Raw genomic sequence first — 22,331 nt, 5'->3', positions numbered from 1 at the left:
AGCGACCTTCTGATTACTAGCCTGATTCTCTAACCGCTCAGCCACCTGACTCCCCAACACACAGAAGTTTGAATGTGTCAGCAGGACGACAGGTAGCATAATCTCGCAGCACCACAAACATCACAGTTCTACAGTTTCAACATTTGCCTTTTCCCCCTTCATAGATAGACCTGGAGATTTTGGGTCGTTTCGAAAATAGAAAAATGTCCCTTTATCTAACAAAGCGGTTACCCTCTTCTCAATCCTATCACATTTTTTTTTTTTTACTAAAAAGGGCATACTCAAAGTCAATTGAAAGCTCCCAGAAAGTTCCAAGTTACCCCTAATGTTGCCTATTGCCGTCTGCAGAATTTCATTGGCTATAAGGCTAACAAGCTCATTTGTGAACCAGCTGAAGCCAGTTTCAGTGAAATGTTTTGATGCAACAAGAGATCATGGCTATGTATGGAGGTTATACACTGTTTTGGACGAAATACTTTACATGGTTAGATAGTTTGGACCTGTTGGGATATTTGCATACCTGGACAACTCTGAACCTTTTAGGGTGAGTAGAATCTTTTTGCTTTCGCTTTGTTTACATATTGGTGGTCGGACAAAGACGTTGATTGTACCTGCTGTTGCAACTCGATCTTGAAATGGTTTATATCAATAGAATCACAAGAATCGTAGCTTTCCAACAATATATATGGCATGTGTAGCAGTCTAAAATATTATTTTGGTCGGGGGGGGAACCATCCTCTGATGTGGGCCTACTGTTTTAGCACTGCTGTGTCATGTTAATACAGCTGCATTTTTGGATCATGAAGAGTCTCTAATAGAAAATTAAAAAGTTCCTGGAACATTCATATTGTCTTTTGCTATCACAACATGGCACCCTCGCTTGCATGCATACCATTACCTGAATAGAAATAACAACAATTAAGTGTTTAGCAGTATCCTCATAGTGTGTATATGTGTGTGTGTATCTGTGTGTGTTGGGTTGAGCGGGTTAATGCTGGTACACACACACGGTTCAGAGAGCTCCTGGAGGAGTTCAGACACAGAACCTTCGCAGCGAGGTAACCATGACAACGCTTTTTTGGGGGTGGCGGTGGGGGGGGGCGAACCACAGATACCAAGATGCTGAAACGAAACAAATAACGTGGTCATTATCCTGCAACCCTGCACATCACCATCTGAGGCCTCTCCTGCTCACGGCTCTCTGCTGCGCTGCAGTCCGGGAGACAAGCAGCCTTTTAAAAGCTGCCCTCATTACCAGGACGTCTCTCCTCTGGAGGAACGCTGGCCATGGGTCTGTACCACACGGCCGTCCCACATGTTCCTGTTGTAGTTCGCTTTCTTTGAGATCCGCACAGCAACGTTTTGTGACCGTAAGAAGCCAGACCCCACCCTCTACTCCTGAGGTGTGTGTGTGTGTGTGTGTGTGTGTGTGTGTGTTACAGGAGGTAAACAAATCTCTGAGAGAGAAGACAGAGATGGTGGAGGGAGGGAGGGGGGGGTGGAGGGAGGGAGGGGGGGTGGAGGCCACATTCCTGCACAAGCAGGGTCTCAATCACATTTGCAGAAGTTATCAAAACTTTCAAAGCACTCCACTTGAGCCCCAAGCCCCAGGAAATACACGGGACATCTGGAGGGATGGATCCAGGCTGGATCACACATCACTAGGGTAGATTAACAGAGAGGACCACTGTACACACACACACACAGACATGCACACATGCATAAACACACACAAGCACACACACAGACACACATCCATACACACACACACGCATGTACACGCACACAAAGACACTCGTATACAGAAGAACATCATAACACACACCTGGGTCTGATCTCCCAGCATGCCCTGTGGTCATTCACCCAATCCTCTCGCAAGCCCCTCTTCGGCTCAACCAATCCTGTAGGAGCCTTAGCCGACGCTCGCTCACCATAGGCTACCTTCTTTTAGATTCTCTCTTTTTTTTGTAGGTCTTGAGGGAAATTTGCAGCATGCATTTGGTAACACACGGAATATGATCAAATCGTTCAGGTGTACTGGCTACAACTACAGTACAAATATAGACCCAGTGAAATAAAGCAGCATCCTATCACAGGTAGAAGGATGCCTGCCGGCGTCCTCGGCCTTCAGGGCCTTATCTGTGTTTGTTCCGCTGCTCTGACAGGAGATAAACAGGCCCTCGTATTCACTGCCGACTCCAACGCCCTGGAACACAGAACCATGGCAGCTCAGGGAGAGGCAAGGTAAACTTGAGAGGAGGACTTTATTAGTCATGCGAAATAAGCACACACACACATGCTTGAGTGTCCACATGAAGAAGTCTTTCTCTTCAGAATCACATCCGGTTGTCCTCGTGCCTTGACCAGGGACATGGGCGCAGAGAAAACACTAATAACAGTGTAACAACACAGTCTAATACAGTAAAATATATGGTGTAACAACAGTGCAGAGATGGCAAAAGTATACACATCCTTCACTCAAGTGGAAGTACAGATACTTATGTTTAAAAAGACTGTTAAAAGTTGAAGTACTGACTTCACTTTTTCAAGTATGGGCTCTGATTTATACTTAACCCTCGTGCTGCCTTCGGGTCACATGACCCAAAGGTTCATAACGAACCATCGTTGTGTTTACCCAATTTTACCCAATACAAAAACAAATTAAAATAATTTTCTTTTAACCTTCGCAATGTGGGGGGTCTGAGACAGCCCAACGGTTAAAAGAAAAGGCTTCACTTTGTCTTTGTATGCGGTAAATCTGTCGCAATACTGACTGATGGGTCAGAATGACCCGAAGATAACACAAGGGTTAAGTAAAAAAAATTGTGTACTACTACCTGTTTTAGTGTTTTAGTGTCACGCTTAGGGTCGCCAACTTTGTTACTATGAAATACAGGACAAAATGTGGCCTGCTGCAGCAGTGCAGTATGGTTTAGTGTGAATATTTACATTTACATGTAGTCATTTTAGCAGACGCTCTTATCCAGAGCGACTTACAGTAAGTACAGGGACATTCCCCCGAGGCAAGTAAGGTGAAGTGCCTTGCCCAAGGTCACAACGTCATTTTGCACGGCCGGGAATCGAACTGGCAACCTTCAGATTACTAGCCCGTTTCCCTAACCGCTCAGCCACCGTTCTGTTTCCCTGCTCTCAACAGCAGCTAAGAGGATACCTCTGACACAAAAACATTTTTACCTACATTTTACCCATTTTGGGATTGATTGATTGCTCCCTTGACCTATCACATTGCGGGGGCATTTCAGACAGGAGACAAAGACAGATATAATTGGGCCCTGTAGTATCCTGATGCCTGGCAGGTACAAGAAACAGGAAGCACAACTACAAGCCAGTGAGTCAACGTCTGCTAAACAAACTTTTAACCCCTTCGGTGTTCTCTGTGAAGTTTATTTACACCTAATCAATACAGCTGGAGGAAGTAAACATGTCTCCTATTACAGTCTGGTTTGAACACATGGTCAATTGCTTTCACTATTTTCAGTAAGAAGCGATTGGAATATCCAATTAAGAAAGGAAGATCTCGTTCCTGCACTCCGATAATGAAACAGGGATATTCTGCGCTTGACTATCGCAGGTATTTAATTCTCTGCTACCGTTGCAGACGGATGAAGAAGGTTTTTTATCGCTTGTAGTCGTTTCAAATGAGGAGGTAATGCGAAGCATGAGCTTAAATGATAACATTCCCTCTAAGTGAAACTAGACATGTGAGAATCAAAGCTATTGTACTTTCCTTGTCATTATCTGTAAGCCAACGGCTCTGTTCCAATTAGGCGGTGCTTCCCACACACACACACTCAGTGCACACACACACACACACACTGTGCACACACGCTGTGCAGACACACACACTCAGTGCAGACACACACACACTGTGCAGACCCACAGACACACACAGAAACACACACACAATAGGTAAAGTACTCCGCATTACCAAGACTAAAATAGAGCTTTTACTTTCAAAACTCTTAATCAGGAAAATCAACGCCTCACATCAAAGGCATGATGGGATGCAGGAAGTGTAAAAGAGCCTCATCAAAGCCCAGATCTAGTAAAGGGATTCTATGCTGTAATTCCCTTTCTCTTAAAACCTCTCTGAGAGAGCACACAAGCGTAAATTGCTCTCTAAATGTCTGAATGGGACTGTGCTGATTGCTTTGCGTAGCCACCGGTGGTAAAGCCCAACTACAGGCAGGCAGATCCCACACAGAGAGGCCTGATGGCAGCAACACTCCCAAGTTTGGAGCCCTTTTGGAACTTTGACTGATTCTATGATAGAACTTTGACTGATTCTATGATAGAACTTTGACTGAATCTATGTTAAACCTTTGGCTGATTCCATGACTGATTTTATGAGAGTGCTCCATCCATACTCTTCACCAGAGATGGGAAGTAATGAAGAACAAATACTTCCATTACTGTACTTAAGTAGATTTTTCTGGTATCAGTACTTTACTTCACTATTTATTTTTCTGACGTTTCACTTTCACACAAATATCTGTACTTTCTACTTCTTACATTTTCCATCCAGACTCGATACTTTAGTTTTTAGTCTGTATTGGTGGCATGAACAATATTATTTCTTGTCATTGCCTTTTTTCATTTCCTGGCACACAACAAACAAAAGCTAGTCTACAAAGCTAGTGGAGAGGACTCTACTATACTCTATTGTACTCTGCTCTAATCTGCTTTACTCTGTTTTAGAGTGTGAAATCTTCTTTTCAAAAAAAAGTTTTGAAAGGTTGAAAAAATATCTTTGAAAAAAGGTTCGAAAGGTTGAAAAAAATATTGTCGACAAACTGAACAATATAACTTTAATTCAGAGGATTCATGCTTTGTCCAAGTGCGTTGTTATCCTGAAAGCTAAATGAAGGACAAGAGTTTATGGAATACAATTCATCAACATCTACACGGTTTTCAAGGTCCCACATAACCTATTTGAACACACTACAGCCTTCAGCATATCCTTATGCTAGATAGATGTCTGGAAAGAAACGGTACAATAGTCAGACGTTTTAATTATTGATACGACCGAGCAGAAAGCTACACAACCTTACAAAATCCTCAGTGAATTCCTAAGCGTCCATTGGCTATATTTCACTTCCCTAACCATCAAAAATACACATTTATATATTGGTGTGAAACCAAATTTATTCAATCTGTAGGGCCTAAAAAATTTCACTGAACAAATGCATGTATATGTGTGTGTACCGATTATTAAACCCAACTCACAGCTTCAGGCTCCCATTCTGCCTTCAGTACTGATTGATCGTCTCCGCAATCAGCAATTAAGCTCCCGTGATCAGAAAGGAGGGGAAGGGAGCGACTCCTCTCTAGCTGCCCAGGGAAGGCTTCACTCGGCTGGGGTGCGCTTGGCCCGGGGCTGGGCTCATTGGTGGAGGTTAACTCCAGCATAAATAAGCATCTTTGGACTCATTACAGGGATTAGAAAGTAATTTGCCTGCGAGGAAGGAGAAGACTGCTGGGGTTTTGCTGCAGTTTACTAGTCTTATAGGAAGAGAGCCCTGGAGATTACAAACTGTGTGTGAGGGTGTGTGTGTGTGTGTGTGAGAAGGGGAGAGACAGCGAGTGTGTGTGTGTGTAAATACAGGCCGCTGGCTGTACCCTTGATCTCAAGCATGTTTCAGCAGTGTGAAAGGGGATGAAGGGAGCTGGGTAGGCAGGCTGGCTGCAAGAAGGTATGGAGATTGTTATAAGTTTTCCTCATTTCGCCCTCCACTTAACTAAATAAACACCCAGGAGCTGATATTCCATCAATTTTAATGACGTCGAAATAGAATTTAGGCACAAATACAAACAAATGCTAATTCGTGGGTGATGAGAGACATCAGATATTCACCAATTATTTATTCTGTCAAGTTTCTGCATTTTTCATCAGGACAAATATTCCCATTTCAACACACACACGCTACCAATTTGGCCCTAAATCAACACATTCGTTTGTCAAATATTCTCTCTGTGTGTCTTCGCAATCACTCCAGTGCACCAAGGACAAATAGTTCAGGCCAAAGTCTATCCGAAGTGGAGAGAGCAGAGGACTGTCAATATATGCACACATACATTAATCATGTCCAGTTCATTCGACCAACATCATGTTGACTGAATCTCACTCATTCTCTGCTGTCGTCCCTATGTGGCCCCTAGTCACACACGTAACCTAAAAACAACGATGTCAAGTCATCTGTGTGTGAGGGATCACCTCGCGGCCGGCTCTCTCTCCATGTTCATGCTGGCAAGACCTCCCTCCCACATCCTTCAACAGGAAAGTGACTGTAGGCCATTCTGAAAGACTACACGTGGATCCCATTCAACCCGTCAATCATCATTAACTAGCCAGGTAAGACGGTCGTTAACTAGCCAGGTAAGATGGTCGTTAACTAGCCAGGTAAGACGGTCGTTAACTAGCCAGGTAAGACGGTCGTTAACTAGCCAGGTAAGATGGTCTTTAACTAGCCAGGTAAGACGGTCGTTAACTAGCCAGGTAAGACGGGCGTTAACTAGCCAGGTAAGACGGGCGTTAACTAGCCAGGTAAGACGGTCGTTAACTAGCCAGGTAAGACGGTCGTTAACTAGCCAGGTAAGACGGTCGTTAACTAGCCAGGTAAGACGGTCGTTAACTAGCCAGGTAAGACGGTCTTCATCTTGCGTGAATCTCGGTCATCTCGATCTGCAGCTGGACTGGCTCCGCCCCCGCCGCTTCTTGGCCGCACTGGGGGCACGTCAGGTAACCGTCGGCGATGGCGTGACTCTTGACGCAGTAGTAGCAGAACACGTGAGGACAGCCGATGGAGTGAGGCATGGTAGGCCACTCCCCACAGAACCCGCACTCCTGCCCCCCCGGCGACCCCGCCCCCTCCTCCTCCGCCACCGCCGGGCCAGACAGGAAGTAGCGCAGCGCCGCCTTGGCACGCCGCATGTCGACCAGCGGGAGGAGGAAGATGAGGAACTCAGCGAAGCCGTGCCACAGCAGCTCACGGTTCACGTACTGGAAGGCCACGTCGCGCGCCCCCGGAGACCTGCTGAACACCGCCCGCGCTCCCAGAATCCTCTCTGAGAGCGACGGGTACCGCCCCTTCCTCAGGAACACCAGGAAGTTGACGAGGTTAGCCGTCTGGACGAGCCCTGTGTTAAAGAAAACAGAAGAGAAGGAGAAAGAAAAGGTGAAACCCTCCTGCTCCTGCTCAGAACACGAGGAACATCGGGTGAAAGGGGACACACCAACAAGACTGCAAAACAAGAATCACCCGCTGAATACAGCAGCGTGAAGATAACAACGTAAGACATTAATAAGGAAACATAACTTGAGACATGATCTACAGATTAGGATTAACATATACAGCACCGACGGCTGTCTCGCTCTGGATTAAAGCGTCTGCCAAACAAATAAAAACAACTAAAGTGTCCTCCACACCTGAGAGGAGGCCCATGCCTGTGCGAAGCCCCCCAGACAGAGCCCCGCTCCCCGGGCCGGCCCCCAGGGACCGCAGCAGGCTGTGGGATCGCTCCCTCAGCCAGCGAGGCCCGGCCCCCAGCAGCAGCAGGCCCAGACGCTGCCTGCGTGAGAGGGTCTGGTAGCGGGGGGCGTGGGACAGGGCGTTATGGAAGCGCAGGCCCAGCAGAGCCTGGCCCACCGTGGAGCTGCCCGAGTACAGGGAGAACCTAGAGGGACAAATCCACACATCACAAACCTGAGGCTACAGGCACTACAGTTCTAGTGGAGGCAAACCTTGTGGAAAGAGATCTCATCTAGAAATCTAATACTTATAAACCCATATCTTGAACTTATTGTCAATGAGTTTCCCCTCCCAAGGTTTTTCCCTATTCCTCTCTCAGGGGTTTACTGAGTTTTTCCTGGTCTTCCTTGAGGGTTTTAGGTTTGTTTAAGTGCACTTCTATGGTCGTGTGGGAATCCCTCTGCTTGTAAGAAGTAGAGCCATACAAATAACAATTCAATCTTAGAGGACAAAAAGATTTCTTCCACAACCTCCACACCAGCATCTGCAGCAGGACCTTCAGCTCTGCCTCCAGCGGGGTGAGCAGGCCAGGGCCCAGGTTCTGGAAGCACTGGGAGAACTGGGACCACAGCAGCTGCTGCAGGGCCGAGTCCAGCTCGAAGGCGTCCAGCTGGCTGATGCGGAGGACCGGGGTCCTGGGGTCTGGTCCAGACGCCCCGCCCTCCTGCCTTCCCTCGCCCTCAGGGCCTGCTGGGTAAAAAAACACCACGAGTCAATGAACAGGTCGACATCACTTTGATCATGTTTGGTGCAGAGGGGAAATTTGAACCGGCAACTTCTTGACCTGAAGTGAAATGCTCTACCCACTGAGCTCTACACATCCAGTCTTATGTTCGTAGTAGTGCCCCATGCTTATGTGACCATGAAGCAAAGTGAGAGGACAGTAACCTGGTTTTATTGGAAAGACACCTTGAGGAGGCGAAAATGTATACTTTTTTGACACTGGAGCGGAAATCCCTTTTCACATGTGAAACCCGTCCTAAATGCAGCTTTCGAGCTGTGGCATGCTGGAGAGCCATTCTAGTGTGCTCCAAACACGCACACACACGGGGCGAGGCACAAGGGCTCTTGTTCTGCTCCCTCAGGAGATTGGGGTGTGTGTACAAATCACATCACCGGGGATTAGCCTAACGGCACAGCCTCTGCTTCTCCGTAAACATCCGCCAATGAGGAACTACTTTCCTCCGGAGGACTCCATATGGGATCTCACAAGTGTGACGTCTGGGTTAGGGCACGCCGCGTCCGCCTGCCCCAGCTCTCAGATGATCTGTCTTTCACTCCAAATGAAAGGCTTTAGAAGTGGAGGGGTGAGGCAGAGAGAGACCCTTTCAACACTAACTTTTGTGTCGCGCCAAACAGGATTGGTTCCAAGGCTTTGAGGAGATTTGAGCGATGGAAATGTGGCAGCACTGACAGAGAGGGTCACTCTGGCTGTTTCTATAAGCAACATTATAATAAGCAGTGGAGCCTGGGTTTATTTTGGTGCACATATGGGGAAAGTGTCAACAAACGTGATATGCTGCCAAGCAAATAAACAAAAAAAAAAGAAAACGAATAAAGATAAAGGTCCATTTGCACAGAGATGTAACAAGTAAAATGTATTATCAAATGTATTAATTTACTTACGTTGAAGTATTGGAAACTTGCTAGGCTATAATTTGTGTGATTAGCTAAAACTGGTCGACCAGTTTAAAATAGCATGTGAGAGAGCGTACACAGACAACACTTCACATTAAAGAAATGTTTTGAGTTAAACAGTTTTCTCGGTTTACTGTAATAATCAGCGCTTGATACATAAAGATCATGTTTGCATTAGTGGGTTACAGTGAACTTGTGGGGGAGAAAGGGGGCCTGGTGGGGGGGGCCCTCTCCCCTCAACAGGCCCCCTTTCTCCCCCCCCACCAGGCCCCCTCTCTCCCCCCCACCAGGCCCTCTCTCTCCCCCCACCAGGCCCTCTCTCTCCCCCCACCAGGCCCTCTCTCTCCCCCCACCAGGCCCTCTCTCTCCCCCCACCAGGCCCCCTCTCTCCCCCCACCAGGCCCTCTCTCCCCCCACCAGGCCCTCTCTCCCCCCCCCACCAGGCCCTCTCTCCCCCCCCACCAGGCCCTCTCTCCCCCCCCCACCAGGCCCTCTCTCCCCCCCCACCAGGCCCTCTCTCTCCCCCCACCAGGCCCTCTCTCTCCCCCCACCAGGCCCTCTCTCTCCCCCCACCAGGCCCTCTCTCTCCCCCCACCAGGCCCTCTCTCTCCCCCCACCAGGCCCTCTCTCCCCCCCCACCAGGCCCTCTCTCTCCCCCCACCAGGCCCTCTCTCTCCCCCCACCAGGCCCTCTCTCCCCCCCCACCAGGCCCTCTCTCTCCCCCCACCAGGCCCTCTCTCTCCCCCCACCAGGCCCTCTCTCTCCCCCCACCAGGCCCTCTCTCCCCCCACCAGGCCCTCTCTCTCCCCCCACCAGGCCCTCTCTCCCCCCACCAGGCCCTCTCTCTCCCCCACCAGGCCCTCTCTCCCCCCACCAGGCCCTCTCTCTCCCCCCACCAGGCCCTCTCTCCCCCCACCAGGCCCTCTCTCTCCCCCACCAGGCCCTCTCTCCCCCCACCAGGCCCTCTCTCTCCCCCCACCAGGCCCTCTCTCTCCCCCCACCAGGCCCTCTCTCTCCCCCCACCAGGCCCTCTCTCTCCCCCCACCAGGCCCTCTCTCCCCCCACCAGGCCCTCTCTCTCCCCCCACCAGGCCCTCTCTCTCCCCCCACCAGGCCCTCTCTCCCCCCACCAGGCCCTCTCTCTCCCCCCACCAGGCCCTCTCTCTCCCCCCACCAGGCCCTCTCTCTCCCCCCACCAGGCCCTCTCTCTCCCCCCACCAGGCCCCCTCTCTCCCCCCACCAGGCCCCCTCCCCCCCACTCTCTACCTCTAGCAGGTGTGAGACCCCCCCCTCCCCCCGCCTCCTCAACGCTCTTATTGAGCAGTTTACAAGTTATGAATGAATATGTTTTATTTGGGGAACACATTATTGACAGCCACCTATCAATAGTAATGCGACTATTGTCAAGGGCCTGTCAATATTAATGTAATTATGATGTAGAGGATGTGGGAGAGGCAGGAGTTGAGGCCTAGTGGCATCTTCTGCATGACTCCATATCAATAGCACGATTGCTATTGACAGGCCCATTCACAGTCACATCACTTGCCACATACACCAGCGGACATTTCAGTCTGCCTGGAAAAATGAAGCATTTGAATTTACAGGGCTTTGACCAGAGAGCTGGAAATCCATGCTCCTTGTAATCGTCAAAAGTCCCAATCAATGACCGTATTTGCTCCTACTGCAAACACAGGACCTGCGCGCAGCTCGGTCCTGCTCTCTCTCTCTCTCTCTCTCTCTCTCTCTCTCTCTCTCTCTCTCTCTCTCTCTCTCTCTCTCTCTCTCTCTCTCTCTCTCTCTCTCTCTCTCTCACAGCATTTATCATGAGATATGGACTTCATAACTCGATCTGATAAATGCTTTTATTTAGACTGTGCCTGAGCTAGCAGGTATGTAGCTGGCAGGCAGGTAGCTTACTACAGCAAGGAGGAGGGATAGCAGTGCCCTACACACATTTATGAACACGGGTTTCTATGAAGAGACAATAGAAAATGATTCAGGGGGTTGACCATAAAACAACCGCACACACACACACACTTAAGCCCAATTTATACTTAGGTCGCAGACACTTTTGAAAAGGTCGCCGACAGAAATGACGTCTCGGTCGACACTTTTAACTGTCGCTTAGAAGTGTCGCCTACCAGGAGAAATTTCTACTGGCGCTGATGTCGTCACATAGTGAAAACGCGAACCTTGAGCACAGGCGACTGTTTTCCGAAGTATAAATGCAGCAGCCTGAGCGACACTTTTTTTTTTCGTCGGCCACCATTTCAAAAGTGTCGGCGACATAAGTATAAATTAAGCTTTACACACACACAGAGAAGTTAGAAAAAGCCTTAGTTAACCAACAGCCTTAAACAACCACACATTGTCCCCCCAGACAGGGGAAAGGCTGGGGTACAGCCCAATAATCCCTGCCTTGCACCCCGGAGCGCAGGCAGGAGGGGGTGGCTGGCAGTGTCCCACCCCAGCCTGCTCGTCCCACCCCAGCCTGCTCGTCCCACCCCAGCCTGCTCGTCCCACCCCAGCCTGCTCGTCCCACCCCAGCCTGCTCGTCCCACCCCAGCCTGCTCGTACCACCCCAGCCTGCTCGTCCCACCCCAGCCTGCTCGTCCCACCCCAGCCTGCTCGTCCCACCCCAGCCTGCTCGTCCCACCCCAGCCTGCTCGTCCCACCCCAGCCTGCTCGTCCCACCCCAGCATGCTCGTCCCACCCCAGCCTGCTCGTCACATCACAGCCTGTCACAACTGCAGCAGTGCAGTCAGCAACTACTGGCTGCCGGACAGACAGACAGACAGACCACCACCAGACAGACAGTCACCAGTAAGCCTACCCTGGGCTGCTCGCTGCTAGCTACTGTCTGTTGAGAGGGAGACAGAGGAGAAGAAAGAAAAGGAGGGATGGAGAGGGGGGGAGAGAAGGGGGGGGGGGGAGATAAACACAAACAGCTTCAGCATCCTGACCTTGAGAGCGCTGGTCACAGACAGCAGGACCACACATTCCTGAAGAGAACGCCGCTCTGCTATTGGACGATGACTATGCCGTCATCTTGACCTTGGAGCCTGGCCTGGGAGTTGAGGGGATGACAGCTTTGGGGGGGGTGGAGGGAGGGGAGGGGGGTGACATGAGGCTGAGGGGGCAAATAAGCCACTCTTGTTGTTGTTTTCTTTAACAGAGGACAAAATACAGAAAAACAATCCACTAAACTGTTATTATTCGTAATAGTATTGTTTGCCTCCAGATGTGCAGACGGACTCTCTTTTTAGACATATAAGGCAAAATCTTGGCTTCTGCTCGTGTTCGAATTCCGTAGGAGTTAGAAGTGGCTGTTCCTGCATTCTGGAGAACATATCAGAGGGAGAACGTCAGCTGGGACATTGGCGGCACCAAATCTGCATTTCTGCAGATGCAGCGTGCTCAATTACATCATATCTCTCCACTGGTGTCAAATACTTTGAATAGGAGGTCTGGAGAATGTAACGTTTTCTTCTGAGAGAACCCCTATTTTCTCTCTCCATTAGTTTGTGTGAGGTTTGCTAAAGTTCCCTAAATGAAAACAGAGAATAGAATATCACTTATGGTAAAGCTCTCTCTTGGAAGTCGCTTTGGATAAAAGCGTCTGCTAAATTAATACATGTAAATGTAAATGTTATGGCTTTTTCTTCTTTTTAAACGGTGATGTCATTTCCACGATTTGGGGAGGGTAAGAGTGAAGGGGAGGCATTGAACTGAGGCAGAATTACCCAGGCGGGAATCAAACTAATTGTTATGGGTCTGTTTCATAAAAGATGAATGTGTGTTAATGCACAGAGGGGTCCTTTGGCCCTGGTGGTGAGTGTGCTGCTAATGCTTTATCAAGGTCCTCTCTCCTGCTGTAATCACCTAACACTGCACAGACATGGGGTCAGGAACAACTTCTACTGAAGAGTCAGAAAACCCTCTCCTGGAACCCATCTGACACAAAGATTTGTGCTCTGGTTAATCTGATTCGCTCTGGAGGTGAATTATTTAAGGGAATTAATTGATTTTGTGAGTATGAAGGTGGAAGATGCAGGGGCTGTATGAGTAATAAGGAGAGAGGGTTTGCAGGAAAACAACTTAAAAACTCATGAAACATTTAGAGGCTGGAGAAAGCGTGTTGAATGAGGAGAGAGAACAGTTAATGAATGAGAAAATTGAAGTGTCTCAAGAAGCAATGTATGAGCACTGGGCCCTAACACTAATGCTAATAAAATGCTGGAGAATATTTGATCAACTCATGCAGACGTCTTCCTTAACGCCTGACGACACACACAGAGCCACGAGGGCAGAAAAAAAAACCACTGACTTGAACTCTTGTTCTTTCATGTTTTATCATTTGTACGCAACAATTAAAAAGACCGAGCGGATGAGATGCCTTCGCAAGCTGGGAGCGCGCGCCAAGCGCTTCGTAAAACCCAGACGGCGATGTCCCTGAGACAGAGCGGCCTTGTGCCATCCCGTTAAAGGCATGCGTTAACATCCAAAGCCATGATGACTCATTACACACATCACACAAAGCCTCGTACACCACAGCCATGTTCACATGACGAACACGACATCCTCGTGGTTCTTTGCACTCCAGATATGCTCGTGTCCAGGGCACCGAGACCTCCCACAGGGACTCCTTTAGAACGCTGAGGAAATTAAATGCTCATGGAACATTTAGACTACAGTTTATGGTGAATTGTCCCATTCGCTGTAGTTTTAGCAAAAGCTAGTTGTGCTTGGGTCTGACCAAACAATACATGCATACAACACTGACAATGCTGTACACGGTGAACCACACAGGGTAGCAGAGCCACCGACAAATCCTTTTTTAATGCTTCTTCCAGAGAAATCTATAGACGACCCTCTTGACCCTAAGCTGAGCTCACAGTCCACTTTAACATTTACTGATTCCTTTAAAACTCGCTCATTATTCCAAGTATCCAGGCCCCACCCCCTCCCTCTCTCAGCCTTGCTCATCCTGTGTAATCAGCGGATCCAGGCCCACTTCATAACAAGTCCTACCGTTTTTTTTTAAATTTTATTAATCTTCAAACTCCATGAACATCAGTCATTAAAACAAAATCCAAAATCTGCTCCATTTTGATAATAAGGCAAGAGCATTATGTGATAATCGGGAGAGGATTAGTGTTGGCCCCCGAGTGAGAGGGGAGCCACTGGGGGAGAGAGAAAAGACAGAATGGAGATGGATTGAGAGGAATGAAGTAAGTGGCTTTTGAATTCAATAAAACCAACTTTACAGTCACTAGACTGTCAGATGTGTCTCTGGCTCTGGTCATTTACTAGGCTGTTAAGATAACAAACAAGCTAAAGAATCACATCACTACTTTTCGCATGCATTTGAGTCCGAACTGTAGAATTCAACCCCCAGATGAACAACTTTGTTACTTATTCTATACGTTGCTTCGGAAAATAGATAAGTGTATCAATAACGTATAAAATAATTCCTTTATAATTATATGAGGTGACAGGATCTCGTTGGATAGTTTTGTGATAAGAACTATGTAGCCTAGCTTATGTAGCTAGCTAGCTGAATAACGACATAACACCATTTCGCGCTCACGCAACACGAAAACCGGGTAAAGGATACGTAATGGTACAACTCGCACACGGCATGTGAAACGTCGACAGGTGTATATTTACCCATAGTTATTCCTGAGAATACTGAACTGCTCGAGTTCACCTCGACATGGCAACACGCTGTTTTTCCGGGACGTGAACGACTAGGCACGCCCCTGAAAGGGAATACGCCAATCGTGAATCGAGTTCTAAAACCATCATCAAGTTCAACCAATCGCACGATAAAGCGCCAAAGAGTCTGGTTCAGCGAGGCAAACATGGGAGTGGGAGGGTTCCTCAATCTCAACCCAACCGCAAAGTCGTCACCATCCCGGATTTAAACCAATTGCTACTTTTAAAAGGAAGACGGAAAGTTACTTAGACCAATCCTTTTTCTGCAGCGGGAGGGAAAACTTCCACATGCAGTTTGCTCACGGGTTTGTCGATAGTTGTAGCAACCGCTTTACTTAAGAGACCTAGCAACCACCTCATACTGAAAAGCAAGTATGCAGGCTTGCCTAACTAGCGCTCTCCTTGAATTTCACATATACAGAGGGATATGCACATATAATCATGTGAGATTAAGAGATATAGTAGTATGACAGCCATCTTTTACCATATTGAGGTTACAAATGATCTTCATAAAGCGCTGAATAGATTAAATACTTCAGTATAAATGTTCAGGCACTTGGATTTGCAATTTAAGCAACCATACAACACCTGTTAGCACGGCTAGCCAACTCTTGGTGGTCGAGTCCAGGAAAAAAAAAGCTGACTAGCTAGTTAACGGCGTTAGGCACATTTTAGCAAACCAAGTACTAGTCTACCTGTTCCAAATGAGTCAATATAATGTATCATGTCGGCTAGGGCAAAGAAGTCACGAGAAGTCAACATCTGCTGTCGATTACGGTCTCTTTACCTGCCGCCCTGTGACAAACATGAAACATCTCCTGGAAGAATTTAAAGGGCTCTACGAGGAAAGATTGAGACGTATCGATTTTGATACAAAAGGAAGTACACAAGAAGAAATGCTGCGGGTAGGTGAAGCTGTAATTTAGCTGAACCCAGTCCTATTCTAAAACTATCCAGCACTACTTTCAGCTTCTAGTGAAGTTACACGTTATCAATGCCACTAATTTCTCAATGTCTCTCACAACTTGGTGGGCAAAACACCGTGGGAGCAGAATCATTTGCGAGACAAATTACGGAGAGAAATACATAACTTGTTTTATAAAGCCGCCGTACTTGTAACAGGTGGCGAATTAAATTATTCTCTTCCATCCGGGCTGCAGACTAAAATTGTGGACCCGCAGTCATGTTTAAAAGCCTTCTAATCATCCCGATTGTCATGTGAGATCGTTTAGACGCGCAGTGTATTTGAGGGGCTGTGCATCAAAGCAGATGTAACAAGGTTTCAGAGACAGGGTTTGGTTAAACGAGCCAGTACTCTGCCTACCTAACAAGGTTATGCATTTAAGAAAACTCAGGAGCCCTCGAGCTTTTCCTTGGCTAACATGTCAATCAAAAAAAAGAAGAAATGTTTGCCTCCAACCTTCACAAGCAGTGCCATATACATTCAGTTACAACGTGACTATTTACCAAGGTTTTATTCACAGAATGAGATGCAACATGTAGACAATTCATCTGTGGTTTTCCTTGTAGATGAAACTAAATGTTCTCCAGTCCTATGTTAATGACCTTGGAGACCAGAATCAGGTTCTGATCCAGACTGTCGAGGAGCTGGAGAAAGAAGCAAATCAAAAAGTCGCCAGCCTGGAGGTGAAACTGCGCACTTCGGATGACGTCATTAATGTAAGTATGTTTCTCTTTCTCTCTCCCTTTAAAAAAAAAATCCATTCTCCTTTTTGTTGCCGGTGCGTATGAAAGCCACAGGCCTTCAGGCGAGCGCGGGCAGCGTGGCATGGTCAGTGTTCAGGGTGTATTGTTGGTGTCCAAATCCAATCACTGCAAGTGGGAACGCTGAAGGTGAATAAACACTGTTAAACAAGGCATGATTGCAGTTCTAATCTATAGGAAAACATCACAGGTAACTGGGCATTTTACTTGTAGTGAATAGAGATACCTCAAGGTTCTGAGTAAGTACACTCACACAGACGCACACACACACACACGCATACACACACGCACGCACACACACACGCATACACACACACACGCGCACGCACGCACACACTCAACCTTTGATTCATTTTACAGATGCTTTCATCCAAAGCAAAGTACTAGTAGGCAAAATATATCTGAAAATATATTCAGGAGTGCATAGTTCAGACAATATTACGTTGTTCTGAGAAAGAGAACAATGTTATGTTAACATAGATCTTGTTTTGAAAACATGACCTGCATCCACTTACCCCTTACCCCCGTCCACAATACTGTCTCTTCCAAGCTAACACTTATTATCACTTAATACACTAACTGTTGTTACTGTAGATATGGCTATATAGTTACATGATAGTTTGTGTAACCTTAATGTAAAGTTTTGCCCTAAGTAATGTTCCTGAACAACAGCATGTAATATAACACCATGCAGATGTTACAGTGCCTGTGCTAGCCTGCAGTACAGACCCTCCTCGGACAAGAAATATGATTCTTTCTCTTCTGGTGAAAGTGAAAAGGTTGTGTTTATGTTGCTCCCAGTCGGTCTGTGAACTGCGTCTGGCTAAATGAGATTGGTCTGAACGGATGGACTGTCTCAGAAGTCTGTTAGACGCTTGTCCCCAGACTGTAGTAAGCAGGACTGCGCTGATGTCCCTAATTGGAAATTAAATCAAATCACAGGCATTTAGAGTCACTTATGAACCATCCCACAATGCAAACTGTACAACAAGCTTGGTAATATGAGAGGGACATGTAAGATTGAATTGTTATGTTTTCTTTGTTTTATCTACGCAGTGTTAGAGCGCTCAAATGGGTTTCTAGACTTTTTCAATTTGCTTTGTTATGCAGGATAAATATGTATCTTCACTTCGGTGGAAAATTTTAATTGCAAATATTTGTCAAATTATTTTTTTACAGTATTAAATTGGTCAAAGTAGGATGTGTTATTACAAGGTTCGCCACGTTTTGGAGTTTTCATCACAGCCTTCAATACTTCACGTGTTACGGTCTGATTCCTAAGGAGCAGTCAGGGTCAGGGGTTAAAGGTCAGGGGGTCAGAGGTCAGGAGGTCTCTGATGGCTCCTTGTCTGTCGGGGTGTCCCAGGGTCTGGCCCAGCAGAGGAAGGACCTGGAGGAAAGGGCATGTGCTCTCCTCTCAGAGAACGAGGACTTGAGGTCAGACGTGGATTCTCTGAAATGCCTGGGCTGGCTGGACAGACACACACACATCCTGGACGTGAGTCGTACCTCCCCGTAGCTTTCCCACTCTCCACTACCCCCCTAGTGCATCTGTGTGTCTCTATCTGTGTGTTGTGTGTTTTAATACCCTGATCCTATCCCCAAGCCTGCAGGGCAGGAAGGGCTTGTGCAGATCACTTCAGATCAGCCAGGATCATTAGGGATCACTGGGCTCTGCTTTGATACTCTGATCCTGTCCAGAGACCCTTCCCACAGTCCTGCCCTCCAGAGCGCTCTCCCTCCAGAGCGCTCTCCCTCCCCTGATCACCCTCCAGCCCTGTTCCCATCCTGAGCTTCTGCACCCCTGCAGGTCCTGCTGTGGCTGTCAAGCTGACCTCCAGTCAGGTGTTACACCAGCCTCCCACAACTTTCCTCGCAGGTGAACACCTGGAAACTGATCTGAGAACAGTTCCTATGGGCTTGGTGCTTGTGTCAAATCAAATCAAATGTATTTGTATAGCCCTTTTTACACGCAAGCATGTCACAGAGGGCTTCACATATGCCCATAGAACTGCCCCTCAACCAACCTAAACCCTCAAGGAAGACAAGGAAAAACTCCCAAAAAACTCTCAACAGGAGAAAAAAAAATGGAAGAAACCTTGGGAGGAGCAATTCAGAGAGGGATCCCCTCCTCCAGAGACGGTTGGTGGGAGAGAGGAGCAGCACACAGGCTAAACATAGTCATACAGTGTCGATGGGTTTTTAAAACACCAAAATCCATTATTCAACTTTATAGATGTAGGACAGGACCGGGAGACTCGCGACCAGGTCCAGCGTTGGCTGACCGACGACCAGGCAGGTGCTGATAACTCAAACCCCCCACACCACAAGGGATGTGTGTGGGGGGGGACAGAGAGAGGAGAGCAGGGATTGTGTGTCACAGTGGTTTTCAGTTAGTAATACAAACACACACACTTTAGTACCCACATACACACTCATACATACACACATTAACATGCACACACAAATTAACACACATTCACAGATATACCTGCCCCCCCCACACGTGCACACACACACACACACACACATTCAAAGGTCACAGGGTAGTAATGGTTGGCTATGCTAATACTGTTGTTAATGACTTTCCTTTGAGTGATAATTGATGGGCTTCATTAGCATATTAACTTGGTGGGCCAGTGTCAGTACTCTGCAGCACACAGCGTAATGGATGCCCTCTCCTGATCCCTGGAATAATGAACTAATTAGCTTAATTAAAATCAATAGAGGTGCCAATATAAGGTTAGGGCTCAGAGCTGTGGTCTCTATCTGTGTAAAGTATATGTCACAGGGAGAGGGGAGGGAGAGACGGAGAGAGGGAGAGGGAGGGAGAGAGAGAGGGAGAGAGGGAGAGAGGGAGAGAGGGAGAGAGGGAGAGAGAGAGGGAGAGAGGGAGAGAGGGAGAGAGAGAGGGAGGAAGGTGAGAAGAGTGGAGCAGAGTGAGAGAGTGAGGTTGAATAGCAATGAGAGAGAGAATCGTAGAGAGTCAGGAGGAAATGAGGAAGATAGAGAGAGAGGTTTCTAATGCTGATTTATGAGTGCTTGACGGTCGTTAGTTGGAATAAATGGCTTGTTGGAGCACTGGCAGCATTACTGGCCTACAGGATACTAAGTGCATTGTAAGGTCAGCCGTGAGGGCAAACGTACACATGTAGTTCTCTGCCCTTGTAAACCAGAGTCAATATATCAGTCCAGGAGGGATCCCTGCAGTCCTGCCTCTTCTGGATCCAGAACCACAGGGAAGGCCTCGCGTTAGGCACCATGTCAAATGGGTTGAACTGAATTTTCTCCCCTTTGTCCATTGATAAGAAGCTATTATTATTCAACCTTGGTTATGTATCTGGGCTCGGCTTAATTAGATTTGAAGATCCCTCGTGGAAAGTGATGTTGGGGTTTAAACTGGAACACGTTCATCTCAGGACAGTCGTAAGGTACACAACACACTGTCCCTGTGTCTGCTCAGGACAGTCGTAAGGTACACAACACACTGTCCCTGTGTCTGCTCAGGACAGTCGTAAGGTGCACAACACACTGTCCCTGTGTCTGCTCAGGACAGTCGTAAGGTGCACAACACACTGTCCCTGTGTCTGCTCAGGACAGTCTTAAGGTACACAACACACTGTCCCTGTGTCTGCTCAGGACAGTCGTAAGGTGCACAACACACTGTCCCTGTGTCTGCTCAGGACAGTCGTAAGGTGCACAACACACTGTCCCTGTGTCTGCTCAGGACAGTCGTAAGGTGCACAACACACCTCTCTGTGTCGTTGCCCTGCGTTCAGAGACTCGTTAGGGTTCTTGTAAGGAGAACACGAGACTGTTGTTCTCGATGAAATCTTCTGTCCCTCTCTCTCTATCCATCATCATGTCTTTCATTCCTCTCTACATCTCTGTCTTTCACCCCTCTACAGATTTGACCCCTCTCTCTCAATCTATCCTTCTGTCTTTCATCCCTCCGTCTCTCTTTCTTTCCCATTCCTCCCTTCACCCCCCCAAGTCTGGTAACCGGAGTCTCCTCTGTTCTCCTGCTCGGGCTCTGTTGGTTGACCCTGGCTCCCTTAAGACAAAGGAAGGGAGGGAGTGATTTAGTGGGGAAAAAAGAAAAAGGAGGGCAGTTTTGTGACGGTTGTGGAGAGTGACAGGGGCAGGACAAAGAGGATAGGGAGGGATGGGGGGAGGAAGGTAGGGAATGGCTGACCTACATCGAAGGCCTTAATCACTCCCTCAATCTTGACGTGCCATTCTCTGCCAGACATCTCTCTCTCTCTCTCTCTCTCTCTCTCTCTCTCTCTCTCTCTCTCTCTCTCTCTCTCTCTCTCTCTCTCCTCCTCCCTCCGTATCTCTCTCTCTCTCTCTCTCTCTCTCTCTCTCTCTCTCTCTCTCCTCCCTCCGTATCTCTCTCTCTCTCCTCCCCCCCTCTCTCTCTCTCCCCCCCTCTCTCTCTCCTCCCTCCCTCCCTCCGTATCTCTCTCCCTCTCTCTCTCTCCCCCCCTCTCTCTCTCCTCCCTCCCTCCGTATCTCTCTCTCTCTCTCTCTCTCTCTCTCTCTCTCTCTCTCTCCCCCCTCTCTCTCCTCCCTCCCTCCCTCCGTATCTCTCTCTCTCCCTCTCTCTCTCTCCCCCCCCCTCTCTCTCTCTTTCTCTCTCCCTCTCTCTCTCTCCCCCCCTCTCTCTCTCCTCCCTCCCTCCGTATCTCTCTCTCTCTCTCCCTCTCTCTCTCTCCCCCCCTCTCTCTCTCCTCCCTCCCTCCGTATCTCTCTCTCTCTCCCCCCCTCTCTCTCTCCTCCCTCCCTCTCTCTCTCTCCCCCCCTCTCTCTCTCCTCCCTCCCTCCGTATCTCTCTCTCTCTCTCTCTCGCCCGTATCTCTCCTCCTCCCCCAGCCTCCTTTCTGCTGTCTTGTTTCCACTGCAGGTCAGGTGATGTCCTCCCTCCTCACGTCCTTTGGCCTGCTGGTCTCCTTGTCTCCTCTATCCTTCCCAGAGGGATGTAGCAGCAAGGTGGAGCGAGGGGGGGAACACAGACAGGATGGAAATGCAGCTTTCTGACTTGGGACAGACTCTCATTTTCATCTCTCAGTCTTTACTCTGACCACGAAAAGTCATCTGTGTGATGCAACATCCATGTAATCGTGTGTGTGTGTCTTGCAGGGCAGCTGACCATTACTTTGATAGTATATTTCCTCTCAGCCTTTTAATGGTTTCACGCACGTACACACACATACATACACACACACACACACACACACAGCGCCATTCCTCTAACAAATGAGTTTACCGTCGTCATAACCTTCACAGGACTCATTACCATAGATTGCATGCCTTTTCATAAAGCTGAGACCAGTGGTGACGGAGTGATGTTGGCACACACACACACACACACACACACACACACACACACACACAGAGTTGGTAATGAGACCTTATCCAACCTTGCTGCCGTAAATGAGAACAGCCCCTCACCCATACATAGTTAATCAGCTAATGTTGTTTTATTTCTTATTATTAATCTGGCCCCGTTTTTGATTTATCTAAAGCAGCAGCACTGTCCATCACAGCTGTGTTGTATTATCCTTCATAGTAGTAGTAAGAGAGACAGACTGACAGACAGAGAGAGAGAGAGATGAGGAGAGAGAGAGATGAGGAGAGAGAGACAGAGATAGAGAGGGTGAGACAAAGACAGAGACAGAGAGGGAGGGAGGGAGGGAGA

At 48.0% G+C, this 22,331-nt stretch overlaps 2 protein-coding genes across 3 annotated transcripts; one reads left to right on the top strand and one right to left on the bottom strand.

The window, feature by feature from the left end:
* Positions 1–5,779: 5,779 nt before the first annotated feature.
* pex2 (peroxisomal biogenesis factor 2) lies at positions 5,780–14,964 on the bottom strand. Of its 2 annotated transcripts, none has more exons than XM_062480004.1 (5): positions 14,858–14,964; positions 8,021–8,237; positions 7,448–7,695; positions 6,662–7,158; positions 5,780–6,373 (listed from the first exon to the last, which is right to left on the bottom strand). In XM_062480004.1, exons 1-4 carry the CDS (start codon positions 14,859–14,861, stop codon positions 6,674–6,676), a joined length of 954 nt encoding a protein of 317 aa, XP_062335988.1. In that variant the 5' UTR covers positions 14,862–14,964; the 3' UTR covers positions 5,780–6,373; positions 6,662–6,673. The 2 variants fall into 2 exon arrangements, with proteins under 2 accessions (XP_062335988.1, XP_062335987.1); XM_062480003.1 differs by having other exon boundaries at positions 8,021–8,240; positions 14,858–14,935.
* Positions 14,965–15,630: 666 nt separating this feature from the next.
* Positions 15,631–20,431, top strand: LOC134035381 (BICD family-like cargo adapter 1). The gene is made up of 5 exons (XM_062480375.1): positions 15,631–15,810; positions 16,436–16,585; positions 17,997–18,128; positions 20,182–20,237; positions 20,410–20,431. The coding sequence occupies exons 1-5, from the start codon at positions 15,712–15,714 to the stop codon at positions 20,429–20,431; spliced, it is 459 nt and encodes a 152-aa protein (XP_062336359.1). The 5' UTR covers positions 15,631–15,711.
* Positions 20,432–22,331: the final 1,900 nt, after the last annotated feature.

This window comes from Osmerus eperlanus, chromosome 15, assembly GCF_963692335.1.
Source record: "Osmerus eperlanus chromosome 15, fOsmEpe2.1, whole genome shotgun sequence".
NCBI lineage: Eukaryota > Metazoa > Chordata > Actinopteri > Osmeriformes > Osmeridae > Osmerus > Osmerus eperlanus.
Note: the sequence above shows the minus strand (reverse complement) of the source record. Positions and strands in the feature narration are given on the sequence as shown.

What these genes read in the sequence shown, in the direction of transcription:
- pex2 (XM_062480003.1), bottom strand. An exon ending in CTGCAGATGCTGGTGTGGAG is followed by an intron (nt 7,696 to 8,020) that starts GTTGTGGAAGAA and finishes TTGTCCCTCTAG; the next exon opens with GTTCTCCCTGTACTCGGGCA. An exon ending in AGGCATGGGCCTCCTCTCAG is followed by an intron (nt 7,159 to 7,447) that starts GTGTGGAGGACA and finishes TCTTTAACACAG; the next exon opens with GGCTCGTCCAGACGGCTAAC.
- LOC134035381 (XM_062480375.1), top strand. Translation starts at nt 15,712, where the DNA reads ATGAAACATCTCCTGGAAGAATTTAAAGGGCTCTACGAGGAAAGATTG. An exon ending in GACACACACACATCCTGGAC is followed by an intron (nt 18,129 to 20,181) that starts GTGAGTCGTACC and finishes GTGTCTGCTCAG; the next exon opens with GACAGTCGTAAGGTGCACAA. An exon ending in CTGCTCAGGACAGTCTTAAG is followed by an intron (nt 20,238 to 20,409) that starts GTACACAACACA and finishes CCCTGCGTTCAG; the next exon opens with AGACTCGTTAGGGTTCTTGT.